The sequence below is a fragment of the Delphinapterus leucas genome, chromosome 14 (genome assembly GCF_059928025.1).
Source record: "Delphinapterus leucas isolate spDelLeu-1000000601 "Yukka" chromosome 14, BTC_Dleu_Yukka2, whole genome shotgun sequence".
Lineage (NCBI taxonomy): Eukaryota > Metazoa > Chordata > Mammalia > Artiodactyla > Monodontidae > Delphinapterus > Delphinapterus leucas.
Genome location: NC_143142.1, coordinates 85,200,572 through 85,227,678, shown reverse-complemented (window position 1 = coordinate 85,227,678; position 27,107 = coordinate 85,200,572). Strand labels below are relative to the sequence as shown.

The 27,107-nt window shown below is 36.2% G+C and overlaps 1 protein-coding gene across 1 annotated transcript; it reads right to left on the bottom strand.

Annotated features, from left to right (window-relative positions):
• Positions 1-225: 225 nt before the first annotated feature.
• On the bottom strand, positions 226-27,107 carry C14H18orf63 (chromosome 14 C18orf63 homolog). Its single transcript, XM_089895323.1, is given in 9 exon segments — positions 226-264; positions 267-1,271; positions 8,454-8,550; positions 11,170-11,279; positions 18,713-18,789; positions 20,247-20,288; positions 21,197-21,308; positions 25,071-25,149; positions 26,944-27,107. Coding segments are annotated over 9 exon segments (1,695 nt in total). The 5' UTR covers positions 27,078-27,107.

Sequence of the window (27,107 nt, the reverse complement as noted above, 5' to 3'; positions counted from 1 at the left end):
TATTTCCTTCTTTCACATCCATGTCCTAAGCTTTAGGAATGATGAGAGGTTTCTTATGTTTTGATTTGTCCAAGTTATGTATCTGTAACCAGATTGAAGAATCACATTTTGTTATAAATTAACTGTATATACTTGCAGTTGTGTTAGATACTCTGTTTCTTAATGTGTTTCTAGATGATCTTGGGCAAATCATTTAAATCTTTATTTAGGGGTTTTAAAGGTCTATCACATGGTCAATATCTCCAGATTAAAATTGTCTTTAGGTTTTTTACCTGGTTCTTAGAAGAACTGGATTGTCCGTAATGGATAGTATTGGAGTGAGGCTTCTTTGAAGTTTCTGAAGAGTCCTGACATAATTTCCTTTTAGACTTGTGGGCTGTTCTGCTTACTATGAACTGGTGGTCACTTACATCAGCTTCTTTAGTTTGATCAACTGATTGTTGCTGCAGCAGTTGGGAATCTTCCGTTTCTGTGTCTGATTCAAAAATGCGTGGTGGTCTTTTCACTTTTAGTGACTCGTGGCCTTTCCCTAAAATTTGTGTTATGTATTTGCTTGTCAAATTTTCTTTTTCATTCACTTGGAAGTCAACAGCACTTTTTATTACACCTAACTTGTTATTTGACATCTGAAATACTGAACTATTAGGTAGTTGTTTAATTTCACTTAAACTCATGACCGATAATTTTCCACTAGAAGGGGGATTTTCTGTCATATTTTCAAAGGACTCAGTGTTTTTTTCTTGCAGAGATCTAGAAGTCTTTATCTGAATGCTGTGATTAGATCTTTTTTTAATAGCTGGATCTAAATTCAGTTTATCATCCTGGATCACACTAGTTTTAAGTGAAAGCAACTTAGATTCTGTAACAACATGTTTTCTTTTCAGGTTGTCAGGTTCTAAGATATTTTTGTTCATCTGTAATTGTCGATTTTTGAAAACTGGTATGAATTTAGGGGCAATATTATGTTGGGAGCTAAAATCTGTGTCTTGAACTTGAGTACTTCCTCTGTTGAGCTTTGTTACTTCCAGACGTACTTGTGCTGCCTTGTCAGGCAGGGATTTCTTTCTGCTCTGAACAGATTCTGGCTGGAGGTGCAGAGTTGAGGACACATAGGGCTTCGGCTGGCTGACCGAAAGCTCCACCTTGTGGTCTGTGGCTACTGAATGAAGTGGAATACTTTGAGCCTGGGCAGGTCTTGTGGAAGGGGCCTGAGCCAGAGAGGACCTGAACTTTTGTTTAGTGGTTAGATTAGGCGGCTTGACTTTGTTTTCCTGAAAGGATAAAGATTAGGAAATTTCGAAAATGTCCTTAATGGAAAAGAAATGATATAAGATATCATCAAAATAAGGATAAAAAGTAACACTACAATACATAGAACAGGTAAAGAAAAACAAAAAACAAATGAGCCTTAGTGAGGACATGTGTATATTTCTTATGATTTGTATCCTTCTTTAGATACCATCCTTTCAAGGTAATATTTTAAGATGAAGTTATATTCTAAATTGTATATAAATCAACTATAAAAACTATACCCTTAGCTGCTACCATCGTCCTCCAAATGTGCTCGTTCTGCTGTCTCTCTCAGAATGTCTTTCCCTCTTCTCTCCATTTTTTTCCCTCTCAACTTCCCAAGGATCTTCTATCCGTTACTATTTGTCACCAAAAAAATAGGACAAGGTAATGCTCTTATCTTTTAGTGTGCATGTTCAGTCTCCTTAAGTAGATACTAGATTCTTTGAGGGTAGGAACTATGAGTTACTTATTCTTACATCCTTCACATGCTTAAATCTTTCACACAGTTACTAAGAAAACATTTACTCAGAAATTAAATTAATGGAGGAGGTGGTTGCATCTACACTACGCCTTTCAGAACAAGTAGGATTTTGAGTATAGGGCAGTGACTGTGTCTTAATCATTTTGCAATCTTATTGCCTACTAGAGTGCCTGGTGTCTGGAAGCAATTCAGCAAGTACTTGTCAAACTGACTTGTCAGATACATCAAAGAGAAACAAGTGTTCATAGTCTTCTTAAAAAGTTGTTGTAGAAAAATATAAAGCATGAAATATACCATTTTATCCATTGTTAAGCATACAATTCAGTGGCATTAAGTACATTCCCCACTGTACTTCTGTTGTATAATCATCACTATTTCCAAAACTTTATCTTTATCCCAAACAGGAACTTCATAGTCTTTAAGCAATAACTCGTTTCCTTCTCCTCACAGCTTTGGTTACCACCATTCTCCTTTCTGTCACTATGAATTTGCCCACTCTAAGTATTCCATGTAAGTGGAATCACAATATTTGTCTTTTTGTGTCTGGCTTATTTCATTTAGCTTTTCAAAGTTCATCCATGTTGTAGCACATGTCAGAATTTCATTCATTTTTATGGCTGAATAATATTCCATTGTATGTATATATCACATTTTGTTTATCTATTCATCTGTTGCTGGGAAGTGCTTAGTCTTTTAAAATACATACCTATTAAGTCTTAGTGTCTGTAAAAGAGAGACATGTGACAATAATCGGAAACACTGAACACAGAGTTCTTTTCTCACCCTCTGACATAAAGAACACATAGATTCACACCTTGAAATAAAATTTAAAAAAACAATCTGGAACAATATTCAAACCAGAACAATTGGTTTTTCTCTCCCTTACTGGCGATTCAGTTGTTGAATATAGTCGGGAGGACAGTAGGACAGAGTTTTAGGAGATAAGAGTTGTGAACAGGCAGAGGAAAAGTGAGTGAGTGATCCACTTACTTATTAGGCAAATCATACCAAAACTTAGTGGCTTTAAACAAAAATAATTATGTTTTATCTTTAATGATTCTGGGATTTTTTAAAAAAAATTTATTTATTTTTTGATTCTGGGATTTGACACGGTTTAGCTAAGAGTCTCTCAGGCAGTTGTGGTTAGATGACTCTGGGGCTGGAATCACTTCCTCACTCACATGTGTGATGATTGACACTGGTTGTCATTTGGAGTACCTACAGGTAGCCTCTTCATGTAGACTGGGATCCCTCGCATGTGGCATAGCAACTGTCCCAAGAGACAGGAAGAAACTGTTTTTCTTTTAATGACCTAGTCTTGGAAGTCATGTAGCATCACTTCTATCACAGGCCTGCCCAGACCCAAAAGGAGGGGACATAGACCCCATACTACAATAGAAGAGTTGTCACTGGTCAGAAGGGCATGTGGCTGGGTGACCTTGTAGCCACCTTGAAAAATGGAGTAGAATGTCAGAGAGCAGTTGGTCTCTTACCAACTTCAAGCCTCTGACATCATAGTACAGGTGACCTACAAAAGGGCTGGTGCACTTGGCAATGGAGATGCATACAAACCCGACGCAGGATTCAGAGAGCTGAAGGAGGAGATGTGGTCGGGGCAGATGGAGCTATGGCCCAACTTCTGCTCCACATCAACAAGCTGCCATAGCTTATCCCCATGAGGCTGAGTTGCAATACTGGCCTCACACAGAATTTCTCTGTGTGAACGTAGCTCTTGCTTCGCCTCCACCTTCCCAATCACGTGCCACCCTAAGCCAGAACGATGTAGGAAGGAATTCAAGGACACATACCTACAGCGTACTCAGGTTGACATAATACAAAGTCACCACAGAGAATAATGCTCCTTCTCCCACCACGGCTATTCGTGGGAGAAGTGGGAAGTCCCCAATAAAGTCCTGGGTAAGGTTTGGGTGATGCTCAAAGTAGGTGACTGGGTTCACTTTTGTCTGCAGATTTCTCAAGCTGGAGTCTTATTCATGTCAGTGAGGCAAGAAGACGCCCCTCTTTACTTCCTCATAATTTGCAGAGGGCACAGAAGAGGAACTAGCCAGCTTTCATGACCCTGAGTGAAGTGATGCAGAAGCTAACTGAGGAGTGTTTTATAATGCCATGACACAACAAGGAAGCCATCATTCAAATGCAAAATATGGGACATTTTCCAGGTAAATGATCCAGTTTTCCCAGCAAATAACTGGCATAAATAAAAAGGAGGGGAGTTTGGAATGTTATTCAATAAAAGAGATCTAAGAGATAGAACAACCAAATTATGTGGAACTTGCTTGGATTCTGACTTAAACGAAACCTCTAAAATAAATCTTTGAGATAAATAGAGAATTGCAGTATGAACTGGTATTAGGTGATATTAATCAATTATTATTACATAATATTTTTTAAAAAGCTCTTATCAGAAAAAGACACATACTAAAGTCTTTACAGATTAAAATAACAGCATATCTTGGATTTGTTTTAAAATACTACAGTTTACCCCCACCCCAAAAATCCGTCAAGGAGGAGCCAGATGATAGGCATACAAGAGTTCGTTATACTATAGTAATTTCTTTTATGTAGCTTGGAGAATTCCGGTAAGTTAAAAAAAAAGCTAGTTTGGCTAAGCACTCCTACTAATTTACTTTTTTAAGTCAGTTGAGTTTTATCAAGCAGTTTGATCAATTTGTTTTTCATTTTTTAAATTTATTCTTTTTAGTACTTAGAGCTAACAAGGTTGTAACAATAATAGGAACTAACATGTACTGAGAGCCCAATTACAAGGAACTGTTCCAAATAGGATTATCTAATCCAAAAACAAAACACAAAAAACCCTATGAAGTACTGGGAAGGAAATGGTGATGTGCTGCCCAGATCCCCTTCAAGAAAGGGCTGCTCCCCTGCTGCTGGGGTACTGTCAGCAAACCACCTTTGGCAGTCAGCCCCTGCAGAGACTGCCTCAATTATGGAGACCCACCTCACCCTAGAACCTGCCTGTCTCCAGGTGGCCCAAATCCAACGACAGATGGAAGAGGTATAAAGGCCTGGCTATTTTGGCCAATGCAGAACCACTGTGATGGGCCGTTTTAGCCCCTGTGCTCCTCAGAAGGTTGGCCATGGCTATCTGGCACCTGCTTTGCTTTTGACTTCTCCCTTTACCCATTCTTCTTCCTTCCCTGCTGTCTGTAGGTGTTGATTCCAAGGGCACTTCTCGATAAGCATCACACGCACTGGACTCCATTTCAGAGTAGGCCTCCTAGAGAGCCCAATTTGTGACAAGTGCTATTACTACCACTACTACTATGCCCCATTTTACAACTGGAGAAACTGAGGCACAGGGAGATTAAATAACTTGCCCAAGATTATACAAGTAGTAAGGAGTTCAAACCTAGGCAGCCTGTCTCTAGAGTCTGGCTCTTAACCACAAATCTAAACGTTTTCCAATTTTAGAACTAAGAATCCATTCTTTGGGTTTCAGTTTTAATTTTGCAATGTATTTAACTGTGTGGCTTTGGTTAAATTACTTGAATGCTGTGAGCTTCAAGTTTCTTCTGCAAAACTGAGAAAACAATTTTTTACCCCAAGCATCTATTTTGATGATTAAGTGAGAAGGCACAGAGAAGGCACTCAATAAAACTGAGGAGAAATTCTTATTGTCAATGTACCAATTGTCAGAAGCAATATAAAGACCAGAATTTCCAAGTAAGTGTTATTTTACATTTAAGAAGCAAATTTTCACAAATATATTGTCTGGACTCACCACTTTCAAAACAGATGTAGGCTGGAAATATAAGGTATTCAATAAATATATTCAATAAAAATGCATGATGTAATGACATATCTTCTAAATTCCTCAGATTTGGACTCGGCCAACAACTAAACTTTTTAAAATGTTATGTCAGGGCAAAATTTTAAGATTCATAAAGATCATAAAGATGTCAATTGGTATTTGTCCATGCACACTCCCTTCTAAGGAAATGGCCTTGCCTTATAGCACTTGATATCTTGGCTGTTATGTTTTTATAGCATTTATATGAGGTGTTAGCCCCTAACCCAAGGATACCAGATCCACAGGCTGGCTAGTGACAGATGGTGTGACCTGGCTAGAAAAGATAAAAGGGGTCTATCAAATACTGGCTCTGGTGAATTTTACTCGAGGATTATAAAGAGAATGAAGCAAGCAGTATGGCAGCAAAAGCTGAAAAAATGCCATGAGGCATAGTGTTTGAGCCGTAGCAAGTCAACACCACATGAAAGCCTAAATCACTAGAGCAGTGGAAGCTACAATAAAACAAGACGCTAGTATTATAAGTCAAGAAAGGAGACTCAGAAGACACAGAAATATTCAAATAATTCATATTACATTCCAAACTGTTCAAATTATTCAAACCTCTGTCTTTCCTTTTGATGAAAACACACATATTTGTCATTTAAAAGAAAGATCATTGTTGAAAAATTTAAATTGAATTTCCACTTGTTCTTCAAAAACTTCCCTTTTAATTTTGTTTCCTTTTGACAAAGAAATCTTATTCTATTGAGTGTGAAGATAGGCCATCATATTTTCTTCATCAATATTGCTTAATTGCTACTTATTCTTTTTTTTCATAAATAAGATTTCACTTAGCATATCATCTTACAATGAAAATGCTACCATAATTCAATTTCTATAAATGGAATTATTCAAAGGCTTTTTCAGTCAATCAGACTCAAATGACTGAAGTGGCAGAATTTCAAAGAAAACTTGGATTTGTATGAGGCAAATGTTTCCAAACTATCCTATATGATCATTTATTCATTTATTCTTTGAAAAAACATTTAATGAACACCTATTAAGTACCAGGAACTTGGAATAAGATGAATATGCTCTTTGCCCTCTAGGAAGTCATGTTAAATTAGAAGAAATAGAACAGTAAACAACTACTACCATCATACCAAGTTAAATACAATAATAATAATAATGACAATAACAAATGGTTAAGTACAACAATGACAAATAGTATTAGGGAAACACTGAACTGACAGAAAAGACTTATAGCACAGTGGATAGGTAGTCCATCACTGAAGGCAAAAGGTGCATAGCATGTCTTAGAGAACTTGGTAGAATATGAAATCTCTTACCTGCAGATACAGTTTAGTTAGTTCTTGTGTGTAGTACAACGGTTTAGTTGTCATCTTTATGGGAAATCCACATATATGGGGCAGTTTAGATTTTAAATCTGAAAGAAAACTTTTCAACACACTTTCCATATCTACCCTTGGAAAGAACTGTATGGGCTGACTTCTGATGCAACTGAGAGGGTATCTGAACATTGTTAAAGAACAGTGGGAAATTTTCTGTAGATAGAAGACAGCATTTTTTAATGGAAGTAAAACAGTCTTAAAAGGTACACAACTAAATCCTAAATATTATTCCATATTATCCAAAGCTATACAGAACATTTACTCACAGGAATCTTAACTGCTTAAATATTAACACTCACAATAAAGACAACTCACAGTACCCTTACTATATGGCTTTCTACACAGACTGGCAAACTAAGATTTATAAAAAAAAATGATTTATAAAAAAGATACTATGACCTTTATAGATTATAAAAATAACTGTTTATAGTAAACAATAAACAGGTTGCATCTCCAAGAGCAGTAAAAATTCAGTACAGAGAAACAACATGTATAGAGTGCACTCAAGCTCTAAAAGCAGTTCTTTGAGAAAAGCAGTTACTTTTTCTGATGAAAAATATTCTGAAGACTTGGAATAATGTCTTAGCATCTAATGAAGGGGAAAAATTGATACCTGTCAACCTCAGCTTTATATTAAGATTTGGGTTAGGAAATGCAGAATACAGAAAGAGAACATTAGGCTCCTCCCTCTTCCATTTGGAAACTCCAGCTGGTCAGAGTATAAAGAGACAGAAATGGTGAAATAAGTACTAATTAAGATGGAAGAGTTTCACCTGAGCACTTGTGTGCTTTTTTGTATGTTGATTTTTAAAAATAACATTAAGAAAAATATTTCCTTGAATCAATGGGGTGCATTAAGTGCAACTCAAATCCTCTAAACTTTGACCGTAAAATTAAATACTCTGAAAAGAAAATTTCATTAAATGACTAATTCTTTTAATTCTACCCTTTCAGTAATATCCAGCATGCCACAGGAGGGAGCCCTTGGCTAAGAAGAAGCCTGCAATTATTTTCTTACTTTCTACTAGGAATCATGTAAACATTTTTCCTATCTACTCTAAAGTTTCTTCTGCTGTCTAAATTGTTGCAGTAGTGTTTAAGGGGAAAAAATATTTTTATTAAGCTCATCCTCAAATAAAAATAGCAAAATTCTAAGGAAAACAAAAAACACTTATTCAGATAAAAAGAAGTAGAGGGAAAGTAGCTTCATTTGAACTTAGAGAAGGTTGAAAATGATGACATCAGGGCAGGAGTAAGCCTGGATCATAAGGTGGGCAGAGAGCATCTGTAAAGGATATGTGAAGATCCTTCTTCCTATCATTTTGAAGTAGATGCTGCAGTATATTTTAGTAGTTCCATAATTTTCTGGAAGCTTATAGCTATACTAAAAATTAAGAACAAAGTTGAAATTCTCCTGAGAGAGCTAAACTTAAGGTTAAATTACAAGAAGTAAAATCAAATAGCTACTAATGTAATATATGTTTCTATTCCTTACCAGGTCATCCCAGTGCATCTGGAAATCTTCATATGAGTGAAAAGGACAGTCAGGGGGTATGGTGTGAAGAATACTTATTATTTGTCCCATTTTCATACTATAAAACATAGAGGTGGTGAAGTATTATGAGCCAATGCTTAGATACAGTTTAACTATGTGATTTGGAAAGCATTCAAAAATTTTAGCAACTATCAACACATAAGTAAATAAGCTACTCATTTGCTCCCAGTTCTAAATTAACATTGTACTAAATTCTTAACAACTAGAATTGTTAGAAAATCTAAGTTGAACTGATGCAAACAATAAGCCAGTTATAAACACAAACTAATGAGTACAGTGTTGCCACATAGAGGTATGCCTGGTAATTGTTAGACTTTAGGGAAAAGTCTGTTAAGAGCTGAATGAATCAGGGTCAAATCTTGTTCCCTACCTACCTTTTCTTGGCTTCAATGACCAAGGCATTGTGTATATGCTGCTTGAAAGTTCTTTTGCCTAAGCAGGTTAAAATTTCATGCCAATAGTCATATTTATGTTAATAATAAGTCATTTTTTCCCCTGAAGACAGTACAAACTTAAAACAGCTCATATCAAATGACAATGAATCATTAATTATATGTACAAGTTTATAATATTCTATTGATATTATTATAATAGTTGTAATGAGATACCTAGAAATTTTACTGTTTTAAAACTAGGTCTAATAAAAATGTAAATGTATATCAGAGGCCTTTAGAGTCGTGCACTTTAAGATTCTTTCTCTAAAGTGTACTGTGTTTATGTGGTCTGTTTAGCAGAGTTTACCAAATAGAGTAGCATTTTTGGCTTATCAGTATAGTCCCAGGTACTATGTATACACAGTAAAATGATGCTCTCCCTTCATGGCAGTTTGAGGTTTTTCAAGCTGTTTGCTGACCCAGAATGGGGAGCTGTTTGAGTTCTTGTTTCTACTTGTTATTGTCAGATTCTATATATACATTCCCACTTTTAATATATACATTCCCACTTTTAATCATGTACTTGCCTATAGTATCTCCTCCAGGTAAAAAAAATTTGTTAAACTCTTATGTAAATTTAAAAAAAAAAGTAGATAGATATTTTTATTTTTTTGGCCACATCCAGTGGCATGTGGCATCTTAGTTCCCCAACCAGAGATCGAACCCATGCCCCCTGCAGTGGAAGCACAGAGTCCTAACCACTGGACCACCAGGGAATTCCCAATAGATAGATCTTTTTAAGCAGTTTAATTGAGATGTAACTCACATACCATACAATTAATTAACCCATGTAAAGTATACAATTCAGTGGTTTTTAGTATATTTGCAGATATGTGCAACCATCACCACAGTCAATTTTATTTTTGTTTATTTAAAAATTTTTTGGCAATGCCACGTGGCTTGCAGAATCTCAGTTCCCTGAACAGGGATTGAATCTGGGCCAAAGCAGTCAAAGACTGGAATCCTAACCACTAGGCAACAAGGGAACTCCCACCACAGTAAATTTAGAACATTTCATAATCTCAAAAAAACAAACAATGAGTTGAAATAAGGTAGTTTTTTGGTTACAGTTTTATTGAGGTATGATTGACTCTCAATAAACTACATATATTTAAACTGTACGACTTGGTACATTTTGACCTATGTATGTACCATGAAACCATCACCACAATCAAAATAGTAGACATACTCATCGCTCTCCAAACTGTCCTTGTAATCCCTCCAATTCTTCCTTAGTTTGCATTTTCTAGATTTTTATATAAATGGAATAATATAATATGTACTATTTTTTGGTCGGGATTCTTTAGTCATGTTGTGGTATCAATATTTCATTCCTTTTTATTGCCAAATAATATTCCATTGTGTGGATATACCACAGTTTGTTTACCTATTCACTTTTTAATGGGCATTTGGTTGTTTCCAGTTTTTGGCTATTACAAATAAAGCTGCTGTGAACATTTGTGTCTTTTTTTTTTAGATAAATTTTAATTTATTTTTTTATACAGCAGGTTCTTATTAGTCATCAATTTTATACACATCAGTGTATACATGTCAATCTTTGTATGGACATATGCTTTCCTTTCTCTTGGGTAAACCCCTAGGAGTAGAATGGCTGAACTGCATGGTAAGTATATGTTTAACTTTTAAAGACACTGCCAAACTGTTTTCCAAAGTGGTTGTACCATTTTACATTCTTCCCAATCATGTATAAGTTTTCCAGTTCCTCCACATTCTCATCAATATTATATCAGGCTTTTTAGTTTTGGCTATACTAGTAGGTGTGTAGCAGTATCTTATTGGGGTTTTGATTTGCATTTTCCTAATGACTGCTAATGATGTTGAGCATCTTTCAATGTGCTTACTTGCCACCCATATATTTTTTTGGTGAATTACTTGTTTAAATCTTTAATTATATTTTAATTGAATTGTATATTGTTGAATTGTAAGAGTACTTTATATATTCAATATATTATGTATTCTCAGTAAAGCTGCTTTGCTGGATATATGTTCAGCAAAAAAAAAATGTAAATGTATAACAAAATTATTTTAGTAATTTGATGGCTTCTGTACGACAATATTGTTTCAATATCTTTTTAAAGTGGTAATTCAGTTTCAAAAATTCACAAAAATGGTTTATACTTTTGCACATATCAATGTTGAAGCAAAATAAGAGACAACTACTATCTTGAACCCACCCTAGATATTACAAATTTAAATCTCACCTTGGCAAAACATAGCACCGGTTGCTCAAAATCGAATGTCCCGCAATAACAGCATTCTTGTTAGTTTCAAAATCCTTTATAATACTTTGAGAAATATCAAATTCTCTTAGCTTTGAATAGAAATAAGATTTTAATGCATAAGTCCTCAAAAGAATTTGGCAAACAAAAAGAAACATTAAACAACACAGATTTATTACACACAGTTATGCATTATATAGTTTCAAAGGCTATTACACTGAATCATACATAACCACTTTACATAATGTAATCAGTATTTCAGCTCATCCTGTTTCTCCTCTATACAGTATATCAACTATTTCATGCTTTCCCTCTTATCTTCCAAACCCAAACTCCTATTTTGTACTTATTTGAACTGGTTTTCAGTTTCTTTAATTATGTTAATTTATAAGAAGTTGAATCTCTGTCCAAAGGAAGGTACTTACATTTTGTCAGAATAGCATCTTAACTAAAGTAAAAAAAATTTTTTTAGGGGCTTCCCTGGTGGCGCAGTGGTTGAGAGTACCCCTGCCGATGCAGGGGACTCAGGTGCGTGCCCCGGTCCGGGAAGATCCCACATGCCGCGGAGTGGCTGGGCCCGTGAGCCATGGCCGCTGAGCCTGCGCGTCCGGAGCCTGTGCTCCGCAACGGGAGAGGCCACAACAGTGAGAGGCCCATGTACCACAAAAAAAAAAAAAAAAATTTTTTTAAGTGGAGGATGTGTTAGGGAGTTATACCTCTATCTGGTCTTTTGGAGGGGAGAGGACAGAGCCAGTACTCTCACTCTCCTTTTGTATCCCTTTTCCATGTCTTGGAATGCTTTTTTCTGCGGTCCTCAGGTGCCCTGTCTGTAGGGTATTTAAGCCTGTAGGCAGCCAACAACTTGCCACTTAAAGTTTTCTCACCCTGGGAAGTGTGGGGCATTTTCTTACAGTGAGCCAGAGATTAGAGAGACCTCAAGTGAGGTGGAAAATAAAGTATTAATGGGTGAGAGGACACTGTATTAAGATTAGAGAGAACGGTTCACAATCATTTGCCCTTATCATCCATCTTTTGGCAAACAACATTCTAACTTTATTGCCTACTGCGTTTCAATGAACTCCAGCTAACCTGGCCAATTTTTTATTGCCTGGACAAGTCATAAGCATTTTAACAATGCACTGGCTTAAAGCATTGCCCCCACTCTGATTTATCTGAGTTCTACCAATACAAACCTTACAGGTCTAAATCTAGACCCTTCTCCTCCACATTCAGTGACTTATCCTTCTCTGAATTTCCACTGCATTTATTACATTAACGGAAATGGGGAGCAGGGCAGAGCAAAAAACCATGGATGTAGGAAGAGGAAGATGATAAGCGCTGGTCATGTTGAAAGGACACCAAGAATGAAAAGATACCTATTGTGCTGTACACTGGAAATAAATCTTGTGCTGTGATACTCTGTGCTTGAGATTAGTTGCCTGAGCTGTGTGTTAAGAAAAAGATGGTCAGTGCAGGAATGGCTATGACTGTTAGAAAAGACTGGCTGCAGGTGGATGAATAAATTATTTAAGGGAAAACAGAACCTGAAGTCGAATTCAGAGAAGGTGGGTATCAGTTCCAAATGTTTGCAGTTTATGAGTTCTCACATACATCTACTTATACAGCTTGTGTTTATATCCTTCTGAGTATTTTCTACACTATTCAGGGACTCAAGGCAATTGCTGCAGGGATCTCCATGATACTAGCACTATGTTTATATTGGTCTTTCTCAACTTAAGAGTTTTCTGAAGACCAGCAAACCACTCACCTCTTCACTATACACCCCAACAGACTCTGATTTACCTATCATTTACTAACTCTTTGCATTTATTTACTTAACAAATATTTGTGTCCTTATGTGAGCAAACCCACATAAGAAGGTACTCAATAAATATCACTTCCTCCTTATAATGCCAACCTAAAGAATTTGGACTTTATCTTTCCTAGGCAACATTGAGATACTAGAGATATTTAGGTTGGGGACCTCTGTTTTAGAAAGAGAACTCTGCTGACACTGTGAGGAAAAATTAGAGAACAAGAAGGAAAAATGCTGGAAACAGGAAGGCCAAAATGGAGACCATTTTAATAGTTCAAGGAAAGGAAAGGAGTCTAAATTAGAGCACTGGAAATGAAGACAGAGAGGAAGAGATTTCAGAGACAAAGGTAGACTATTGAAGAGCGATTGGATATAGCAAGCAAGAACCAAAGATGGCCCTGAAGCCTCTGGCTGGGTAACTTACTGGCTGTTGATGCCAGTGACCAAAAGAGTAAATTCAAAGGAGGAGCAGAGATGGGGCTGGGGAGGGTGACAAGTAAATAATTCAGTTTTAGACACAACTGGGTCTGAGTACCATTAGTACATTCATGTGAAAGTATCAGAGAAAGGACAGACAAGCTGAAATTATACAAGGATGTCTGGGAGGTATCATTGTATAGGTTCAACACTGGAATGGGTGAGCCTGTGAAGAAGAAAAGAGGGCTGAAAATGGAACCCAAGGGTTCCATTTACAGTGTGATAAGCAACATTTACACTGTGATAAGAGAAAGATGAGCCATGAATGAATGGAGGAGATTCTGGGGAAAAAAACCCCAAAAGTTTCAGAGAAATCAAAAAAGGAGCTGATTCAAGAAGAGAGGAAAATTTTGTCAAAGTTCCAAAGGTTTCAAATATGAATTCCCTCAGACATCTCCTTTTTCTCTGAACTCCTAAAGAAACATAGTTCCTATAACAATTATTTTGATACTCTATTGCCAAAAAAACTGCTATTCAATTGTTGTGTTATTTACTCAATACTTATTAGGTATGTACTTCTGTAAGGCTCTTTGGGACATAAAAATTTGAGCCAAGGAACCCAACCCTAGGTGAAGGAAGTATGATGTAGTGTAGTAGAAAGAAGAGAGTGGAAGGACAAAATCTAAATCCTGAATCTATTCACCTTTATGACCTACAGCAAATTACTTAAACCCTGTGTCTCGATTTACTTATAAAGTAATAACAATAGCCATCCTTTATGAACCTCTACTATGTACACTTAATCTACTTTATCCCATTAACCTCCTAACATTGTATGAGGTAAATATCATTACCTTCAATTTACAAGAGATCCAGGGCAATTAAGTAACATGCCCAAAGAGGCACTGCTACTAAGTGCAGAACTGGGGACTTTAATATAGTTCTAAGCCTACACTGAATTTTTTCGGTGTGTGAATTTAACCGGTGCTGAGGAAATGTTCCTTTCTCCTGGTAAGTTGTGTGTGCATGCCTTTTCTTCTGACCAAGATAAAAACTTCTGGAAGGAAAAGATGTCTTCCATCAGCACCATGCACATATACATAATGACAACCAATAAATAGTTGTCTATGGAGTAAATACAAATTTGTTTCCAGGTGCCCATTTCCCAAATTTTCCGTATAATTAAATGATCAAGGCAAATAGCTTAAGATTACATAATGCTATTCTGGAATATGTTCCTCATGTAACTGTGGATTCAATTATAATCGTAAAGCATCAACCAGTAAAACGGCAGTTTATGCATATAAACTTCTTTTTAAACACTTAACTGTCAGGAATGCATTATTTTAAAGTTTAAAATAGTCTAAAATTCGATAAATGAGTAAATTATTCTTTCAAATACTTCTTGAATCCATTTAAACTCTAAAGATAAAGGCTAAAATCCCACTTCTCATAATGAATTATGATAAACTGTCTTAAAATTTGCCTAGATAGGATCAAAGATCAGAATTCAGAAAACTACTAATTTGTAGCCCACAGGAGTTAAATAGGATATAGAAACAAATGTCACTTAGTTCAACATATAAATTAGTATTCCACTCCACTCAACCTTCCACTCATTCCACAAATATTTACTGGAGTGACAGGTAGTATGGTAGGCTCTGATGATAGAAAAATCAATTAAGACACAGGCCCTGCCTTCTAAGACTTCTAAGTTTAATGAGATAGTTACGTGGACAAGAATATGTGATACACATGGCCAGGGGAGCACAGAGAGAGATGAGTCTTGGGAGTTGTGTAAGTCTTCACAGAGGGGTGATATCTGAAATAAGCCTTGAAAGACGAGTGGGAAGATGAGCCAGAGAATGGACACGACAAGCTTGGAGAACAGTATGAGCAAACACATGTAAGTATGAAAGACCATGTTATCTTTGAGAAACAATTAGTTGTTTGGCTACTTGGAGAGCAATGATGGGGGAGATGAATTTGGGTCAACTGGTATATTATACTAAAGAGTTGAGATTTCATCTTATTGATAATAGAAGCCATGGTAGATTTTTAATAAGGAGAATGAAAGTGTAGAAGATGAACTGGAAAGGAGCGAGATGGTAAATATCCTCCTCCTCACCTTTATTCCCCCCTCTGGACCTATAACCAGTACTAGATTTTGATAAAATGAAAATTCAATCCAATTATCTTTTAGTATATTGGGAACAAAGGTAAATAAGGCAGGACCCAGACTCTCAAAGAAATTACAACTTAGTAGGAACATAGACATGTATGAAACTAATTTTTATAGCAGTCTGGAGGTGAAAAATGACATATCAAAAGTATAAGTAAAGTGAGATTTAGAGGAACCGATGAGGAATTATAATTTAGGGAATCAATTTAAATAAACTGAACAAGCATCTGTTGAGTGTAAATGTTGAACAGAAGAGAGGAGCGTATCGCCCCCATTTCTGGTGTTTGCTTCCATGTCGAGAACGATGTACTAACACATATTCATGATGTCACTCTCCTCCTTCACTCACCCCTCCCAGGGCAGATGGGATGGCTTATCTGGTTGGTAAAATTGGGACAACTCCTACCTTGTCCTCTTGGGAGCTGGCCTGCTGGCAAAGAGTGGTGTTCTGTATTCTCTCAGTCATACTGGGAATGGTGCCTGATCTCCCAAGTGAATCTGTGGGTTTCTGTTACTGCCATAAGTTCGTGGGTCAATCTACCTAATTCTAGGGTTCAGACAGGTCACATTCTCCAGTAGCTGTTTTTCTTTTTCAGTAATAAACAGTGTGACCGTATATCTGTTAAAATAATTAAAATGGAGACCAAACTAGAAAATTCCTTAGGCAGACAATACCAGTTAAGCTACAAAGGCAAAACCTAATTTAGCTTATTCTGCAACCCAAGCAAAATTTAACTTAGACTATTTCTTGTAAATGCCTCCAAAAATCATAAATGAACCACACTGTTTTCCAAAGTGGTATGCTACAATAACTTTTAACCAATCCCCTGTCATTTGGAAACCCCACTGCTATAACCAATCATTATAAAGATTAAACAGCTTCCAAATTTTTGCTATATAAGCCGTCCTATAACAACACACCTCTGAGCTTCATTCCACTGTTGGTTTGAAGACTCCCAGTTCACAAACTATAGCTTTATGCACAATAAATTCTTAATAAATACAATTTTGATTGATCTGATTTTAATTTTTAACATATCCCAGTTCATACACATTGGGCCAGTATCCCATTAGGTTAGCTAGTGCCCCTTTCACTCTCAAAAGTGTTCATTTTGGATGATAAATTATATTCTCATCCTAGTAATAAAGGTGGTGTTCTGATCTCTATATGTCATACTCTTCTTTGTCATTCCCTAATTGGTTCAAATCTGAGATACATAAGACAGAAGTATCATCTGTAGGAAATTCAAAGGGTAGTAAAACACAATATTGGTCCCTAAGAAGCTAATTATAAGGCAAGTTGGAGATGCAGAAATGAGTATAACTCTAAAAATACAAATAGGGGGACCTCCCTGGTGGTCCAGTGGCTAAGACTCCGTGCTCCCAATGCAGGGGGCCCGGGTTCGATCCCTGGTCAGGAAACAAGATCCTACATGCCGCAACTAAGAGTTTGCATGTCGCAACTAAACATTCCGCATGCCCCAACAAAGATCCCACGTGTCGCAACTAAGACCTGGCACAGCCAAATAAATAAATAAATATTAAAGTAACTAACTAAATAAAAATACAAATAAGTATGTGAGCATGGTGAAGAGTAGTGTGAAGGTTTAAAAGAGGGTGAGAGATCACAGTGGGTTTGGAGCCTTGGGAAGGTTCCTCATCAGTACCAGATACTCATGTTATGCCGCCCAATCTGTAACAGAGAAGAACAAACCTGAAATATACACGATGGCCCATTCTCAAGGCTCTGCCTCCCAGGTCTGACCTTTAAAGGTATAACACTTTTCGTTCATATAGAGATAAAAAGTTGTGGAACAGAGAATAACACTTGTCTTGTTGGAGGTTTACAGGAACATCGTGACCTGACCTACATGGACAGCTGCAAGAACAAAGGATTCGGCACGGAGAAGTTTGCAACAACTAGCCACACCCCTCCCTTTTTACTCTAAGTCAGGTAAAATGGGTCTCTGGGATGCTAGCCCACCACAGTCTCGGTCTGCTGGCAAGTGGCTACTCCTTGCCCCAACGCCTCATCTTTCAATTTACTGGACTGTTGTGCAGCAGGCAGGACGAGCTTTGACTCAGTAACGATTCCAATTATCTATATTCAGGTCCGCTTTCCTACTGGCTTACATAACTCTTGAAGGCCAGAAAGTAGATCCTATTCATTTTTGACTTGTCTATTGCCTCAACATAACAGGTAATCAAAAAATTATAGAGAAATGAATAAAGTAGCATTTGAGCTGGCTCTTAAAGAGTAAGCATAATGTATAGCCACTCAGAGGGGCACTCTAAGCAAAGGAAGAGTCATCTGTGCTATGAGTGGGGTTTCTCTATCTGGACACTACTGACAGTTTGGGCTGGAAAACTCTTTGTGGGGATGGGAGTGGGGTTGCCGTCCTGTTTACTGTAGAATATTTAGCAGGATCCTGGCCTCTATCCACTACATGCCAGTAGCAACACACCCCTCCTACTTTGTGATAGCCAAGTTTTCTCCAGACATTACAAATGTCTCACGGGGAACAAAATCACTAATTTTGTCCTCCACCCTTCTCTGTTGAGAACCACTGTCACAGAAGAAGGAAAATAACATTTACTGAGTTACCATTAATGTGTAAGAGTCTATGCTGGGTGCTATGAAAATCAGCAAAATAAAAGACACATCCTTCCACTAAGAAGGAAAAAACTGTTATGTGTAAAAAATAGATGAGAAAGAAAAAGCTCTAATAATGCCAGTGGGGGGTTATTACATTTAGTGTGAGCTGAAATAGCATTTTTAATATTTGGAGATGAAAGAAGAGGCAAGAAGTGGGTGCTGAGGCAGGGCAGGGTTGTGGAGTCTTGAATGCCACCTAAAAAGATTTTTGAGCAAGGGAGTAATATAATTAGATCTGTGTTAAACTGACAGAATCGTGTTTTCTTTGGTAAACAGATTTAGGACAATATCAATATAGCAAGCATTTAATAATATGGATTTTGATAATAAAAACTTTCTTATCACTCTTTTTGTTAAAAATTAAAACCTCCTAGCATATCAGTAATAATAATAAATATATTAATTATACAGTAAGTATAGTAAGGTTAATTATAGAAATCAAAATATGTGGTACCTGAGGTGGTGGCAGTCTGATTGTGTAAGCTTCTACGCTTAGACAAACTTGAGTTTCTGTTACATTGATGTCTAATACTGAAAATAAAATTATTAACCGTGAACTTTCCGGAATTATTACTCCATCCTATCAAATTAAGTATTTTAGTAACAAAAGAAATCAATTTAACTCAATTTATTCAAGTTGGAAACTCAGTTAAGAACGGATTTTTTTCACACATGGTAAAATTCAAATAATCACCATATAATATTTGATGGTCTATAGATGAGACATCTAAAAGAAGACAAAAGCATATGTGGGTATGTATGTGTAGGGTAGGGTTACAATAAGAAAAATGAGACATCCCACAATTGAGAGGAAAACTCAACAAATACTTTTTAGAAGTCTGACATCTATTATATATGAAAGATGAAGGCTCTTCTTAAATTAGAAGAGGTACCAGGCCATGCTTTTGACTTCACTAGTCTTACTAACAAATGTCCTCAAATATACTGGCAGATATATTCCAGATCTTTCAGAGCCCCAAGGCTTCTATCTTGCTTTCTTGTGATTAAAATTACTTATACAAGTCAGATAGTGGTACCTGGAATAAAGCACGAGGGGGCTTCTGGTGTACTGGTAGTGTTACACATCTACAATTTGTCAGTTTTGCCATAGAATATTACATTCAGTAAAACTAGAAGAAAAAATTCTAACACGTGAGTGAGGAATTTTGCTCTCCTAAGCTGTTATCTTTAACCTCCGACAGCTGTAGTCTCCTGACAGTGTTTGGGGATGGAACTAAATTTAGGTAATGAACCCATTCATCCAGAGCTAATACACAGTGACTGCCACTGTCCAACTTAAACATAAAACCAGAGCAATGAGGGCAAATAGGCTTCAGCTTGGAAGTCAACTCAGAGCAAATACTCTGTGGATTACAGGTGCTAGTCCGAGATTTAAGGCTATGGCCAAATGGTGGTAAAAGCTACCATGACTGACAATAATGTCTACTTGGCTCAGGATTTCCCCCATCGGCTATCTCTGGACTACTATTTAGGAACATGTCTACCTGCAATACAACCATGCACGTCAATGAAAGAATTAGATTAAACCATATTGTAAACTGTGTGTTTTAGATCATCTGTGTCTCTTTAGACAATCATTTTTTTTAAGAAGAAAAAGAATCATGTACTCAAAAGAAAGTTTTTACTTACAACAGTACTAAAAAATTCTTATGATATGGCTCTGGAAACTATACTTTATAAATGCCTGCAGAATTAAATCCCTTTTTGGTCACAGTTTTCTTTAAGTAGAGAAATTAAAAACATAGCTTTTATTCCAATTAAGAGAAGTGAATTTTTTTTCTTATGTAAGTAGAACGTATATTTTGAACCAGAGGTGACTTCCTGAGTAAAACTGTGATTATAACAATATATGATTAAATTCTGAAATAACCTAATCATCAAGATTTTAACAACCTAACCATCTGTACCATTCTTTAAACTGTTATTATATTAATGTTTTAACTATTAACTTATGTATTTTTACTTACCAACAGCACTTTGCTTTCCCATCTGAGAAAGAAATTCTCTTCCTTAAAAAATTCATAGGATATGCCATATTATTAAAACTTATAAATCGTGCTTAATATAAGCTTTTTATGTAAAATTATCAAAGTTATGAAAAATGCTTTAAAATACAATTTTAGGGACTTCCCTGGTGGTGCAGTGGTTAAGAATCCACCTGCCAATGCAGGGGACACGGGTGCGATCCCTGGTCTGGGAAGATCCCACATGCCGTGGAGCAGCTAAGTCCATGCACCACAACTACTGAGCCTGCGCTCTAGAGCCCATGAGCCACAACTACTGAGCCTGCGTGCCACAACTACTGAAGCCCGTGTGCCTAGAGCCCGTGCTCCGCAACGAAGAGTAGCCCCCGCTCGTCGCAACTAGAGAAAGCCCATGGAGCAATGAAGACCCAACACAGCCAAAATAAATAAATGAATAAATAAATAAAATGAAGTTTTATATGAATATCTAATGACAATTCAGAGAAAAAATATAATCACTCAAAAAGTATCTCTTCAATTAAAAGGACAGAAATACCCAGTTCTTCCCTCAAATATTTATTCCTGGTATAAAGTATTTAGAAAACAGTTAGATCTCAACAAAAAATTCGAACAGACTTTTGGTTCCAACAATGCTGGTAATTTGTGTTCATTTTATTATAATGCTACATAACTTATATTTATTCCTCTTTAAACATCAAGTATTCTATAATAAAAACATTTTTTTTCAAAGAAACACTAGGAGCCCTCTAGATATAATCCCAAAGTAAGGAGATGACACTTATGTTGATGTGGGCTTGCTTGAGAATCCTTGGTTGGGGCTATGCTTTAAAAACCATTCCCTAAAAATAATATATCTTAAAATTAAAAACACATGTACATAATAGCAGTAAGCTAGTTCAGAAAGCCCCAATGACTGAAAGAGATAAAGTCACCTTGCACCAAGAGATGGCCAGCTTTATTCCAGGCTGGAGCAAGTCTAGCTGTGAGTGAATATGAAAGGCAGTTTTGAAGAATTACAGGAATTACTCGTTGTGGAGCCTCCACCTAAAATATTAAAGCACAAAATGGGCAAGTTCACAGCAATTGTTATGTCCCTATAAACTCAGAGAAAAATGTCTGTGTGTATAGATCACCACCTAACAAACTGGGCTATCCTGGATATAAGTTATAGTCATCACTACAGCTAATCCTATCTGGTTCTAAAGTTAAAGAAGTGTTAAAATAGATTCACTTTGAAACTATGACTATAATGGGCAAATTCTACCTGCTTATCCTGGCTCAGTAAGCCTAAATTTTTGGAGCTCCGGTGCTAGGACCTTAAACTTTACTTTGTATTTTGCTGTACACAAAGGAAACAAGTCCAGAATTATACTGTAATATTTCTCATTATGGTTCACTCTAGTTCAATATCACAAAACAGTTAAATATTTACATGGGCACACATGCAACCAGCAGAGTATCTCTACTTGTACAGAATTTTTAATGATCAGATGGGAAATTCATGAGTACCCCCAGCATATTGATTAAAGAGGGTTTCCAGGCTGCAGTGCAGGGAGGAGGAATCCTGGAAGAGGCAGTGGGCTCTGTGGGTTGAGCAGACAGAACTGAGAGTCCAGGGAGGCCAAAGAAAGTAGAGTTTGGGGGTTAAGTATTGAGAGAAGAGAGCTGCATAGAGAGAAACTCTGAGATCAGTGGAGTCCCTCCTTGAGTATTCAGTTACATATGGAATAGCACATGCATATGAGGAAACTTCTCAGGGCTGTTTGCTATACAAACGTCCTTACAAATGTAGCCCAGAAGAAAACACTGCCATTGCCTTTGCTAGCATGTAGAAAAGTGAGCGAGCCAAAGTAACTGTCACCCAATGAGTAAAAAGGAGGGCATTATTTCCTACTTTAAGATTCCTGAAGGCTGGAAGTTTATCTGGTTCACAGCTTTATCTCCAGAAACAAGTAAAGTGCTCAGTATATTATAGATATCTGCTGTGATTATTATCATGTAGAAAATATCTACATAAAGAAAAACTGAGCATAATCATGAAGTCTCCACAAGGATGGGAAAGAATACTGCCTTCCCACAGATTGTAAATAACGGCTAAAACCAGCTTTCAGCTTATTCAAACATTTCTCAGGGAACTGCAAACAATCTCCGGGTATTGTTGAGATCTTATCATCCTAGAACTTAAAGAAAGCATCTCATCTTGGAGATGACCGAAAACCTCATTAACCCTAACCCCACTAGGTCTAGGAACAGAGGCCAGCAGTGATGCCTGGATGGGCTGCTAGGATAACCAAGAATACAGTGCCTCAGAGATCGATGCAGAGACATGAAGGGAGCTCCAGCAAAGTCTCCACGGCCTGAGTAACTGAGACATGACAGGTGCTCAACTCCACGTATTCATTTTTTTTTCTTGCTAAGATCCAGACACTCACCACCACGGGAAATACAATCTATACTGTTTTGTTCCCCTACTTATTAGCTATATGATTGTGGACAATATTTTCACCTCTCTGGGTTTCATTTTCTTCACCTGTAAAAATGGGGATATTTACTTCTTGGAAATACAGATGATAAGTGAAATTATGCCACATAAAATGCCTGCAAGAAAGTACCCAACAAAATTAAGACTCTTCCCGTCTTTCTCTACTAAATGTGCACAAAATAATTGTTCTGGGGAAAAAAATGTTGGGTTCTTTCACATGCATAGCAATAACTTATGAGAAAGATACTCCAATTTTTGTTTACTCACAAAAGAAGTTGAATACAAAATCAATATAAACAATGTCTGGAATTATTATCCTTTTTAAAACTTACCTTAGCTCCATATTTTTCAATATAGGCATTAAGTTTTCCAGCTTTATAAAATGGTATCTATTAAAAAAATCCACATTGATAAGAAGGACTTAACATATATATATATTATTAAATAATGCACTACATAAAGAATTTAAACATTATACAGCAGAGCAAAGCAGAGGGCCATCATCTCAACAGTTTCTATGCCCAGGAGAAAGAAGCAGGTAATAATCATTCTCTTCCTGAAATAGAATCCGTGGGTACATTCCAAAGTGAGGAAAGCCTTTCTGGGAGTGACCCGAATCCAGAAACCACATAAGTGAAAAGGCCAATGAAGTTCATATAATAAACATTTAATACCTTTCCTAATAAACAATAATTTATTAAACATGAATAAGGAAAATGGACACAAGTGGAAGATCAAGAGAAAGTTCAAAAGGCCAAGGTGTTCCAACTAACCAATGAAACAGAAATTAAAAGAAGATATTATCGATATTTTTAACCTAACAAATTGGCAGATACGCAAAGACTGCTAATATTTAGTGCTTGTGAGGATGTCGAAATATAGGTTCTCTCATACACTATTTATTAAATGTAATCTAGTACAAGCTTTTCAGAGCACAATTTAGCAGCATGTAGATTATAGTTTAAAATGTACTGAAATCCAACATCTAAGAATTTAACCCACAGAAACTACCAAATAAATAAAAATGATATAATTTCCACTTTCTGAAGCATTGTTTATAATAGCACAAGACTAGAAACTCAGATGAGCATTAGAAGGTAATAATTAAATTATTATACACCCATACAATGAAATCCTTAAAAATGAGTAAAATATATGTACTGACACAGAACAATACCCAGGCTGCTAATGGGGAAATAAAAGGTAAGTTTCAAAATAGTATGTATAATAATCCCATTTTCTATTTTAAATATTTTTGTAAAAATTTTTACAGCGTGTAATATCTTTGTAAGAAAGTAAAACATATTTTTAGATGGCAATTTTCCTCTTACTATTCTTGCTAAGATTAGGATACTAGAATTTACTAGAACTCTAAAACAATGTCCTCCTTGTTTCATAATTTTTTCAGGTAGAAAAGAACACAAATAAGAGACTTTACTGTCTACTGGGTCACCAACAGCTTGTCTTTCTTAAAAGCTATATTAAGGATGAAAAGATAAAAGATGGACATACAACCATAAAACCTAGAAATAAAAGACCTGAAGAAGATTTTGAGTGGTCTATCAGCATTGTTATTAAATATTGATTTCACTGGATTCTGGGGAATTAAAATCTCAGAATAAGAGGATTTTCAGAAAGATTTTTGACAAAAATCTCAGGATAATATAATTTTTATAAAGATTCTTGGTACTTCATTTATCATTCCCAGTTATATACAGCACTGGAAATATATTTCTTGTTCCAATTTTACTAAGAAAAAATTTTAATGAAATTTCCAAATTAAAAAAAACTATTGAGCATGTGGTGGTATGATGAATTGGGAGATTGGGATTGACATATATACACTACTATGTATAAAATGGATAACTAATAAGAACCTGCTGTATAAAAAAATAAATAAAATAAAATTCAAAAGAAAAAAAAAACCTATTGACCTAAGTTCTTTAAAAACAATTGGAGATTTGCTGGAACAAGAAACTTCTTCTTTTATATTAAATGTAATTCTAAAGAATAAAATATAAGAAAAGGATTAAGTCTGTGCTATCTTGAAATTATGCTGTAACATATTTTATTCATTGATAATCTTTATCTTAACATTAATGACAGGGAAAACTAAATATGAATTTAGAGCCACAAAAATGGATCTTACACATCAGGTATATCAAAGTTAAAGTCTGTTAATGGTTTGATCAACCTACAACACAACGTAATTTGCCTTCATAAACCATGTTCAATTTGAGCTATAATTAATACCTGAATTAATGTTTATCAATATTGCTCCCAATAATTAGTAATAATACTTTATAAAATGTTAAAATACTAACCGCCATCACCACCCAAATTTGGGTAAATATTTCAGGTACAGGTGATGTCAGGATATCTTGGTGCAAAAACAGCAATTGCCTGTGGAGATGAAATGTATTAATTTTAAAGTGGACTGCCCACTCTCTGTTTTTACTTTACCAGAACATTTAAAAATTGCTTAGTTCGGGCTTCCCTGGTGGCTCAGTGGTTGAGAGTCCTCCTGCCGATGCAGGGGACCCGGGTTCGTGCCCCAGTCTGGGAAGATCCCACATGCCGCGGAGCGGCTGGGCCCGTGAGCCATGGCCGCTGGGCCTGCGCGTCCGGAGCCTGTGCTCCGCAAGGGGAGAGGCCACGACAGTGAGAGGCCCGCGTACAGCAAAAAAAAAAAAAAAAAACACTCCAATTTTATCTTAAGTATAGACCTGAAAAAGTCTAACCACTGTGAAGAATCCAGCTTTTTAAATTCCTGTTTCTTCCATTTTCCTTTTTTTTTTTTTTTTTTTAAAGTAGTGGTCAGAAGCACTTGAGGAAAGAGTCTAAGGATTCACCCATCAGTGAAGTTATCAACTACTTTAGTGTGAGAACTATTGACTAGATGCTTTTTCTTCAAAAAGGAATTTTTTTCCAAGCCAGAATGAAGTGGGGTAGCAGTTTTAGTTCAGTATTCAAAAGCCAAATGAACTTACAACAACAATCATTACAATTCAAGTTACCATCAATAATTTTGTTGGAAAAAATGGGAAAAACATAAAAGGGAATAGAGGTAGAAATGTAAAAATTTTCAAAATTATTAATCATCAAGGAAACAAATTTTAAAAACCAGGAGTGTGCGTGTATGGGATTACATCAAAAGGTGAGATGGGTCAATCTGTTTCTGGTGGCCTCATCTTTGTTGGAACTGTGGTGCAGCAGGTACGTGCTTTTGCAAGGCCTGCCTTTATCTGACACAACCACGTCTCTGCTCTCTCTGTTCCAGCCTCTTTGTCAGTGATTGGAACGATGAGTCAAAACACCCCTCTCTTTGGGCATGACCCATATGAGGGTGAACAGCAAAAAATCTCTCTTAAGGTTTTCTACTTATTTGTTTCCCAAAGGGGTCACAAGTGAATGCTCAATGAGTATCAAATTGTACTTTAGCAGGAAGGGTACAGACTCCTGGCTGCACCTGAGTGGGAAAATATACAGTGGGCAGGAGAAAAGTTTTATAAATAAGAGCAAAATGGAGGACACCCCAAGAGTGTCTTATTTCTGGCCCCTAGCAATCTTATACGTGTTTGTTCCTCTCCAAGAAATTCAGTTACAGATATACTATTGTTACGTATTCTAGGAGTTCTTTTCTGAATGTCTCAAACAATTTAAGGGACTAATACATGGTGGGACCTCAGTAATCACAGTGTTATACTTTAGGCTTCAACTAAGCTGTTTTTCAAAGACTATCTTGGGTCTTATTTCAAGATAGTTCTTGGAGAAATACTCTTCAGAAATACTCATATCAACCTGAAAATTTAAAAATTATATTAATCTAAAATGTTTACAGTATCTCCTAAAGTGCTTCAAAAACAGTAGGTACTTCATATATATTTATTACTATCTCTATGTTTTGGGACCCTGATTTAATTCATCAATGTCCATAAAATATTTAAATTAAAATATCAGACAAGAAGCCACAAATATAAAAACTCAACAGTGAGATAGTCTATCTCAAGTATTTCAAGTCCTCCCCTAAATGTAATTCAATATACCTGATTAGAAAAAAACTGAATTCCTTTATTTCAAAATTATATAAACAGATTGAGTAAATGAGTATTTTGCTTTAAAGGAGATACTACTAAAACAGCTCTTAAAGGTCTCAAAAAGTTTATAAAGTCTTACTTATAAGATGTGATTTTTTACCTGCATATCTTCAGCTGTGCACTCCTCATCTCATTATCTGCCACTCCATTACTCAATATTATCCTGACAGCACAGAGTTTGTGTAAATCTGGAAGTGTGATGAAGAACAGTGACTGCTGCCTAGAGTCATTCATACTTTCTTGTTGACTGAATGTCTCAGTAAT